General features: G+C 45.4%; 1 protein-coding gene across 1 annotated transcript in view; it reads left to right on the top strand.

The window, feature by feature from the left end:
• The window catches only part of gng13b (guanine nucleotide binding protein (G protein), gamma 13b), a 26,926-nt gene that overhangs the window by 15,044 nt on the left and 1,882 nt on the right, over positions 1-10,000 (top strand). Inside the window, exons 2-3 of the mRNA XM_079520569.1 lie at positions 3,193-3,329; positions 9,787-10,000. The exon at positions 9,787-10,000 is cut by the window's right edge and continues 1,882 nt beyond it. Coding sequence (XP_079376695.1) covers positions 3,232-3,329; positions 9,787-9,892 — 204 coding nt within the window. The 5' untranslated portion in view covers positions 3,193-3,231 and the 3' untranslated portion in view covers positions 9,893-10,000. The remainder of the gene's footprint in view (positions 1-3,192; positions 3,330-9,786) is intronic.

The following is a 10,000-nucleotide window of genomic DNA, read 5'->3' as shown; positions in this document are numbered from 1 at the left end:
AAAAAACTGAGCAAGTCTTATTCACTTACTTACTCCCTGTTCCTCGGGTGGGTAAAAAGCAGAGGACAAATTTCAATAATGTGCAAACATACAGTGACAAAAAACACAGCAAGTGGAGACCAAATTATTCATATTATTATTATTATAATTATAAAAGCGGGGCAAGGGGGCAAAAATCCATGCGATTGAACATGTGGTAGTGAGGCTACTTGAGAGAATGTTCAACTGTTAACTTTCCCATGTTGGGCTAGGCTACCTCATTTCTTAATACCTCAATCTACAGTTTAACCACTTTCAACCCACTGTCCCTATTTTCGTGCATTTCATTATTGGCAAAAATGTTACAAAATGGCAATTTTTGTCTGAATTTTAAATTTTGTTAAAGACCAAAATAAATTGGCCTGGGCCGTGGTTCAGTGGTCCAGGCACCTTGGCCGGTAGTCCGAGTCTGGCAGTGTGCCGCGGGCTGGACTCCCGATCCCGACGGCCTTTACTGCATGTCACTCCCCCATCTCTCTCCCCCATTTACTGTCAGCCTACTGTCTGTCCCTCTATAAAAAATAAAAAAATAAAATAAAAGGTGAAAGCCGGGAAAAAAAAGAGCAAAATAAATCTACAACCTCACAATACGTTGCGATGCCTTGTGAGCCTTTTTTTGTTGTTGCTACAACTGTCATGAACGGTGTACTATTATTGTGTAGTTGTTCCTAGTGTTTCCTGTCTGCTCTAATTGTTGCTACCTGTCTTGTCTCATCAGTCTGTATTGCAATTGTATTTCACCTGTCTCCTGATTGTAGTTATGTTTCACCTGTGTCTAGTTAGTCTTTGTGTATTTAAACCTCCCTGTGTGCAGTCATGTTCCCTTGCCAGTTTATAGTTGTCATGGTGTGTCCTTGCCCTTCTACAGTCCTGCTTTATTGCCAGCTCGTATCACGAGTTTCATAAGAAATCATCATTGAACTTGATCTGCCTGTCTGTGGTTCTGCACTTTGCATTCAACACTTCTCATTTCGTGACAACAACACATAAAAGAGGGCTTTAAAAATGCTCACTGTGGCTGGTTGCATGAAGCATCTCCAATCCGCCATCCTCCAATATTTGCTTATGTGACACCTTACCTTACACAGAAAAAAAATAAGGTTTCGTTTCATGTTCAAATCTAAAAGTTCTGTGAGTAGGCCTAGTCAGTAGATGATGTATTAGCTACTGTTCTCTTTTACCCCTCAGATAAAAAATAATGTATTCCTGGATTAGACCACTAGGAGGCCCTGTGGCAAGAACACACTATCCTCCCAAGCATTTGCCTCTAGACCATTTTGACCTGAGATCAGATTCAAAAAATGTCTTCTAAATCCTGACAGTTTTCTGAAAAAGCTATGTTTCTATGTCAGTCGTTCTTCTATTTTTCAAAAATAGCAGACCTACAAGCTCGTAGCGCGCCACTCGGTGGCGCGCTATGAGCTTGTAGATCTGCTATTTTTCAATAGCTAAAGCATAACATAATGCTAACACGGTAACACCAAAATGGGCTAGACACAGCACCCACATGTCATGCACATGGGAACCTGTACACATGTCTAGAACTGAGGCTCTTCAAACTTGAAACATGGCACTGCTTTTCCTTGTCTTCATTCTCTCCAGTCTGCAACTATAGGCTTGAGACAGGCAGGCTGTGTGTACTTCATTCCTCATCACACAAATCAAAACGAAAACAACACCTATAGTAAGAACTTAAGAAATGCCTTTTAGTGAGAACACTTATATTTACACTTCTAGTAGTTGGGACAGCAGTGGCTCAGGGATAGACCGGCAGAGCGGCCGGATGGGAATGGGAATGTGAGGTTCCCAGTTCGATCTTGCATGGGAGTTAGTGTCCTTGAGCAAGACGCTGAACCCCTAATTGCTCCCGATGTGTATAGGTTTGTGCCTTGCATTGTGTGTGTGAATGGGTCAATGTAAAGCAAAATCTATGTAAAGCGCTTTGGATAGAAGCGCTATATACTATAAATGCACCATTTACCAGTACCATAACCCCTTGTGCGTTGGAGAGGACCATGGTTCAAATCCAACTCCTGTAAGTGTCCCAACCCCCCCCCTCTGTCTCTCTCTCTGCCCTCGGTTTTCAGTCTCTCTACACTTTCCTGTCTGAAAATGATAACAGTAAATTAATATGAATCTCTTGTCTTTCCCATTTTGCGTTTGGCAGCCAAGCAACACAATTCAGAGAAATGGGATTCCAGCTGTAAACCTCAAGTTGTTGTAACCTTTAGTCACACGTTTCCATCATCTGGAAGAATACCATATTTGGGTGCAATTGTGCAGACAGAGCATCTCCTCTCTAGGTAGACAGCACTGTATGTCTTCTCAAGCAATGGATAATTACATTTTGTGTGTGTGTGTGTGTGTGTGTGTGTGTGTGTGTGTGTGTGTGTGTGTGTGTGTGTGTGTGTGTGTGTGTGTGTGTGTGTGTGTGTGTGTGTGTGTGTGTGTGTGTGTGTGTGCGCGTGCGTGCGTGCGTGTGGTTCAAAGATGGTCATTTAGGCTCAGTCCTTTTAACCACAGGTATGCCCTAATATGTACAGTATATTAAATATTGTCTAGTGGGTGGACATCACAACCGTAACATCCGGACATAATTGGGTGACCACTCTGATCAGGACAGTGTAGGAGTAGATTTTAGCGGCCTGACAATCTAGTTTTTATCATGACGGGTCGCAATGCGAAACATCCACGGTAAAACAAGAGCACACAGATTTTGGGAGGGAGATGATGAAGTTGTTAAAGGTTTCATGACTTAATTTATTCATTTAGTTTTATTTTTATTATCTATTTTAGGGTTCGTGACCTCATTTACACCCACACAACCTGAACTTTGAACATTCAGTGGATTTTCTGTTGGTCTGGGGTTTTCTCTGTGTGCTCTGAAGCCTTTTGAGCTGCGATGAAAACAGGCAAACAGGCCTCAACAGTGACATCTGCTGACAATTTGTAATGTCATATATGGCATTTGTGGACTGTTTGTGTGTTTGTGTGCGTTTGTGGACTGTCCACAGGAAAATAAGAGCACTTGTTTGAGCCAGAAAAACCCAGACTACAGACAATCTACTGAATGTTAAAAGTTCAGCTCAGAAAATTACCAAACCTTTTTTTTTTTGCCTCTCTAACGCTAGCTATCTGCTTCTCTCCCAACAGCTACATTAGAGAGAGAGCCCATAACACGAAGCTGCAGCCATGGATGAACTGGATCTGCCTCAGATGAAGAAGGAGGTTGACAGCCTGAAGTATCAGCTGGCCTTCAAGAGAGAGAAGTCCTCCAAAACAGTGACAGAGTGAGTTGGACGACCAAAAGCTGTCAGGGTCCTTTTGATTAGCCGACTGACTAGCTTCTGTGTAGCCTGGCTTTCATTTTCGTTCGCATTCGACTCAAAAACAAAAGCCTCGGGAAACGAGACACATTGCCTGCATTTTTCCCAGAGACGTTTCAGAAAGTATTTATTTAAAGACCTGTAAGCCTCGGACAAAGCCAACTCGGATGGTGACATCTCATGACAATAAACACATTTTTTTTGGGCCGAACAAATAATTAGATAGAAGAGGGAAAAAAAGTGTTGTACCCTGCCCTTTTTTTTTCCTTCTTTCTAAGTATTTGTTCGGCCCAAAATTTGTTGTTTATTGTCATGAGTTGCCTCATCAAACGTCTATGGGAAAAATGAATGGGAAATTCTCTTCCGGGCCGCTCGGCGGGACTGCGACGCTCTATACCAGAAATCCCTGTGGCTGGGCCAGGCTTCTGACTGACAGACACTTTGGTAATGTAAAGGTTCAGGAAGGGTTAATATTAATGCAGACACAACTGACTGATTTAAGTGTACAGACATTGATCATCTAAATACATTTTTAGGTTAAGTTAAAAGTGATATAAAACTAGAATAGTTCACAGGCTGAAATATATTTGCTATAATATATGTCTGAAAGCTAAGAACTGACTTATACACAAGAAGAATAAACGGCTTGGACTCCTCATGTATAGAAGGACGCATGAGGTCAGTCCGTTGCTCTCCCAAGGTTGGCAGAGGGAGGATTACATTAGATAATTGACACTGTGTGAAAAAAATGTTTTGCAAAAATAGTGGGATAAAACTTTAAAAATAAACTAAATGCAATACACATCATAAATGCAATTTGGGGGGGTGCAAGGACGTACCAGTTCCCCATTCAAATGTGTTCATTCCCACAGGAAGACCTTGTACATGGCAGACAATAAAACGTAGTTTAGACTAGAAAAGCCACGTACCATCCTCCGTCGCAGCAGAAGTTTTGGGTGTCCTGACCTACACTACAGTGTGGTCAGAGGAAGCGTATAGGGGGGGGGTGTGAGGGCTCACCGCCGGTATTCCCTGTTCAATCACATTAATTATAACAGCAGCACAGGGACCCCCACGTGTTTAATGAGGTGGTATGCCCCATTCTCCCTCAGGCCACCTCAGGACACACCTCCCTCTGAGAGGCTGATATAGGGTGTGTGCGTGCACTACATGCATGCGTGCGTGCGCGTGTACGCTGCTAGGGCAAATCTATACCTGTGTGTTTGTATGCGCTATATGAGTGAACACGTGCGTGCGTGCGTGCACGTGCGTGTGTGCGTGTGTGTGTGCATGTGTGTGTGTATGCGTGTGTGCGCGTGCACGTGTGTGTGTGTGCGGCGTGCGCCTGCGCGTGTGTGTGGTACAACTGTCCAGATGTCCTTGTACGGTATATCTATGTATATGCGTGTGTGCTGCGTGTGCGTGTGCGTGTGCGTGTGCGTGTGCGTGTGCGTGTGTGTGTGTGTGTGTGTGTGTGTGTGTGTGTGTGTGTGTGTGTGTGTGTGTGTGTGTGCGTGCGCGCGTGTCTGTCCGTGTGCGTGCACCTGCATGTGCGTGTGCGTGTGTGGTGCTAGCATATCTCAGCTCTGGTTCCCTCTGGTCCAGTTGGCCAGGTTTCAGACGGGGTCAATTGAGTGTGAGCGGAGCAACCGAGAGGACAGCAGACTCTGCAGGCCTTCCTCCTCGTGCCTGAACAGGCACTTGTCTTGTCTTTGCCTGGTGGTCAGGTGGTCATGCCATTCCGTCCGGCACGGCTTGCCAACTCGGACGGTGCTCTCTCTCATGGATGCGCTAGGCTAGGCCATCGGCTGGCTGCTCGGTGCCGGCACTAGGCTAGGCCATCGGCTGGCTGCTCGGTGCCGGCACTAGGCTAGGCCATCGGCTGGCTGCTCGGTGCCGGCACTCGCTTTTGGCACGCCTGAAGAGCCTCAAGGCCCTGCTGTTGGTGCACCTGCCCAGGTTTTTATTTTTCAGTCAAAAGACAAACAAACAAAAAAGCCTGGGTAGCGAGGCTAGTTTTAACTGATTTAAAAATAAAGTGTTGCGCGTATGCAGGACGTTTATTGAACCAAAACGAGCGCCCACTCCCCCAAAGCAACTGACTTGGCGACTAGTTTGGGAATGTTTTGGCTGGTTGGTTTTACTCATCCAGTCCCAACTAGACTGACCGCCAGGTATAATATATGAATCCCCACGTGTTTAATGAGGAGGTGGTAAGTGCTTCCACGTTGATTGATTGATTGATTGATTGATTGATTGATTGAATACTTTATTAACAGTACAGAGTACAGTCAAACAGTCAAAAAGTCATTGCGGTCTTTCAGGTCCTGGCTATTCAATTCATAATCATGACATGAAAAATAACATCGAAATTCACATAATCACAGAAGCAGGGCGTGGTTATAAGCACAAGCAGTATATGCCCATTTTAACTGGATGAAAAATGGATGAAAACAGAGTAGCCTACTATTACTAACAAGCAAAAAGAGGCTACGTTGTCCCTCACGGTTACCATCCTCCACACAGCAGTCTACATTACACTGCTCAAATGTGTCCCTCTGCGCTCAGTTGGTAAAAAATCTATAAAACAGGGGATTCAATGACATGTTCCATCCATGCACCACACAGAAAAACAATGACATCATGGAAATCCTGACCGTCCATTTATACTTAGTTTGTTTTGCGCGCTGGTGTCATGTCACACATTGCAGATCTACAAGCTCACAACGTGACATGTGAGAGCTCGTAGATCGACTTTTTTTTTTCAGATACGCTACGCGATGAGCAACCATGTCTGACTCAGACATGAGATTGTACTGTCAGTTATGTAACTGACACTATCTGAGGCTACTACTGTTACAAACGCAACGGTGGAAATAAGATAGACCTATATTGATCCCGCAAGGGATCAATCAAATTCAGTAGTATCATGTTAGTGTGGCATTATGCAGTTTAACTCAACCCCCGCCAGTGGGGGGCGCTGATAGTTCAGCAACCGCCACCGTTCACCACCATTCTATTTGGCTGTAGAAGAAGACGGCCTCCCCAAAACAACAATGGCGAAGGTGGTCACGCTGATCGGATTAATCACTCGCTAAGAGTCTTTAGAAGCATTCATATTTTAGATGCGCGGTCATGGGGAAGAGCTATTGAGCCACTGAACACAGTCGCTTTATTTACCCAGCTTTAATTAAGCTCGTAGCGCGCCACTCGGTGGCGTGCTATGAGCTTGTAGATCTGCTATTTTTCAATAGCTAAAGCATAACATAATGCTGGCACCAAAAGGAGTTCCCGCCCAAAATGGGTTACCCACTGATTTGTCAACAACGAATTTTGTCATTGACATTTCTCGACATTTCAGATCGTACACTTTACATGTAAATGAGGAGCCATTGTTGTTGTTTCTGTTCATCTTCAGTAGCATAGAAATTGTCCTCTAGTCTAACTAGCCCGGCGGTTCTCAAAGTGGGCTCCGTGGTCCAGGGGGTCCCCAGCAAAAATCATATATCGTTTTAACCATATTTCAAATAGCCGGTCTACATGCTCACTTGGCTTCTCTTTTTTTTTTTTTTAAGATTTGAATAGTTTAGAATTTCACTTGTGTACTTGATCTTCTGGGGTCCCTGCACAAAATGTGGGTCTGTGGCCAAATCAATTTGGTAGCAGTCCCTTATGAAAAGGATTCAGAACTTCTGCTTTAGCCACACAACCCGCTGAACCCGGCCGCACTCAAAGCTCTCTGAAACTTCAAACACTTTCCTCTTCGGCCCTCTTGGTCTCCTTATCACAGTCCCTCCGTGAGCTATCTGACTCGCAGCAGCAGGCATTACATTGGCTTTGGAGAATTACTATGGCTTCCAACTAATATCTCTCTCTCTGTTTCTCTCTCTCTCTGTTTCTCTCCCCCCATAATCTTCCAACCACCCAAAAACAAACAAAAACCCTCGCTATATACTTTATCATACAACAGAACTGTAACAGATAATATTCTTAACACTTAATCCTTTGATGTTTTTTGTTTTTGTTTTTCATATACAGCTTTTGTCCCCACACGTCTCAATAATTAGGTCATATGTGCCTCAAATAAGATGTACATTCGTGGCAACACAAACATTAAATGCCATTGACAATGAAGGGAAAATGTACGTCATCTAGACGAGCAAATCGGCTAACTAATCACATAAATTCAGTTGTTCATGAGATGATGTATGATGATGTATAATGATAAGAGCGCCCCTCACTTGACACGGGTCTGATTTTTTATTTTTTTATTTTTTGAGCGGCACTAGCCCCTCCTATATTCAGCTATTAGTGTATGTTCTTCGTCCTACACAAACATTAAATTCCCATTGACAATGAATGGAGAATTGTACGTCAGAGTGTCTGAGCAAATAGGCATAGTGTCTATTTTACGCCATGATGATGTACGATGATAAGAGCGCCCCTCACTTCACACGGGTATTGACCCCGGGGGAGACCGTGTGGCTGTTGTTCAGTATAGAGCAGCCATAACGGCACAAGTCTCCTATAATGGCTTTTTGTCTAAGTGTCTTTTGACACCCCTAGCCTGGGGTCCACCTATGCTTTCTATGGCATAGGCAGCTCCCGGCAGGATCCACCGGGAGAATCTAGACGCAGCTGCGCGACATGAGACTAGTTAATTCGAGCGAGAGAGAGGTGTGTGTGTGTGTACGGGTGTGCGTGTGTGCGTCAATTTAACAAAGGTGCAGACGATCAGAAATCAGCAGAGAGTGATCTCTGATAAAAAAAACGTCTGGGTTTCCGAGGCTACTAGCTGAACCCCTAACTGGTCCCCCTGCAGCATTCAGGTTGGGGCCTTGCCTGGTTTCTTGGAGACCATTTTAGTACTTTTATATCACACTCGTATCTCTGTCTCGCTATCCTCCACTGAGCAAGTAAAACCAATATGATTTGTATTCCTCCTGACAATTGTTCTCTCTCTCCCTCTCTCTCTGTCCCTTTGTCTCTCTGTATCCTTCTCTGTCTGTCTGTCTGTCTGTCTGTCTGTCTGTCTGTCTGTCTGTCTGTCTGTCTGTCTGTCTGTCTGTCTGTCTGTCTGTCTGTCTGTCTGTCTGTCTGTCTGTCTGTCTGTCTGTCTGTCTGTCTGTCTGTCTGTCTGTCTGTCTGTCTGTCTGTCTGTCTGTCTGTCTGTCTGTCTGTCTGTCTGTCTGTCTGTCTGTCTGTCTGTCTGTCTGTCTGTCTGTCTGTCTGTCTGTCTGTCTGTCTGTCTGTCTGTCTGTCTGTCTGTCTGTCTGTCTGTCTGTCTGTCTGTCTGTCTGTCTGTCTGTCTGTCTGTCTGTCTGTCTGTCTGTCTGTCTGTCTGTCTGTCTGTCTGTCTGTCTGTCTGTCTGTCTGTCTGTCTGTCTGTCTGTCTGTCTGTCTGTCTGTCTGTCTGTCTGTCTGTCTGTCTGTCTGTCTGTCTGTCTGTCTGTCTGTCTGTCTGTCTGTCTGTCTGTCTGTCTGTCTGTCTGTCTGTCTGTCTGTCTGTCTGTCTGTCTGTCTGTCTGTCTGTCTGTCTGTCTGTCTGTCTGTCTGTCTGTCTGTCTGTCTGTCTGTCTGTCTGTCTGTCTGTCTGTCTGTCTGTCTGTCTGTCTGTCTGTCTGTCTGTCTGTCTGTCTGTCTGTCTGTCTGTCTGTCTGTCTGTCTGTCTGTCTGTCTGTCTGTCTGTCTGTCTGTCTGTCTGTCTGTCTGTCTGTCTGTCTGTCTGTCTGTCTGTCTGTCTGTCTGTCTGTCTGTCTGTCTGTCTGTCTGTCTGTCTGTCTGTCTGTCTGTCTGTCTGTCTGTCTGTCTGTCTGTCTGTCTGTCTGTCTGTCTGTCTGTCTGTCTGTCTGTCTGTCTGTCTGTCTGTCTGTCTGTCTGTCTGTCTGTCTGTCTGTCTGTCTGTCTGTCTGTCTGTCTGTCTGTCTGTCTGTCTGTCTGTCTGTCTGTCTGTCTGTCTGTCTGTCTGTCTGTCTGTCTGTCTGTCTGTCTGTCTGTCTGTCTGTCTGTCTGTCTGTCTGTCTGTCTGTCTGTCTGTCTGTCTGTCTGTCTGTCTGTCTGTCTGTCTGTCTGTCTGTCTGTCTGTCTGTCTGTCTGTCTGTCTGTCTGTCTGTCTGTCTGTCTGTCTGTCTGTCTGTCTGTCTGTCTGTCTGTCTGTCTGTCTGTCTGTCTGTCTGTCTGTCTGTCTGTCTGTCTGTCTGTCTGTCTGTCTGTCTGTCTGTCTGTCTGTCTGTCTGTCTGTCTGTCTGTCTGTCTGTCTGTCTGTCTGTCTGTCTGTCTGTCTGTCTGTCTGTCTGTCTGTCTGTCTGTCTGTCTGTCTGTCTGTCTGTCTGTCTGTCTGTCTGTCTGTCTGTCTGTCTGTCTGTCTGTCTGTCTGTCTGTCTGTCTGTCTGTCTGTCTGGTTCCTTCTTATGCCCTGCAGTCTGGTCAAATGGATAGAGGACGGCGTACCGGAGGATCCCTTCCTGAACCCGGAGTTGATGAAGAACAACCCCTGGGTGGAGAAAGGGAAATGCATCGTCCTCTAGAACACCACCAACATCACCACCACTACCACCAACACCACCATGCACCACCACCCGAGTCCTTCACGATGACCCCAACCGCACCTCCGACGACCCTCTTGACCGCCGAAC

Source organism: Electrona antarctica (genome assembly GCF_951216825.1).
Source record: "Electrona antarctica genome assembly, chromosome: 14".
Lineage (NCBI taxonomy): Eukaryota > Metazoa > Chordata > Actinopteri > Myctophiformes > Myctophidae > Electrona > Electrona antarctica.
Note: the sequence above shows the minus strand (reverse complement) of the source record. Positions and strands in the feature narration are given on the sequence as shown.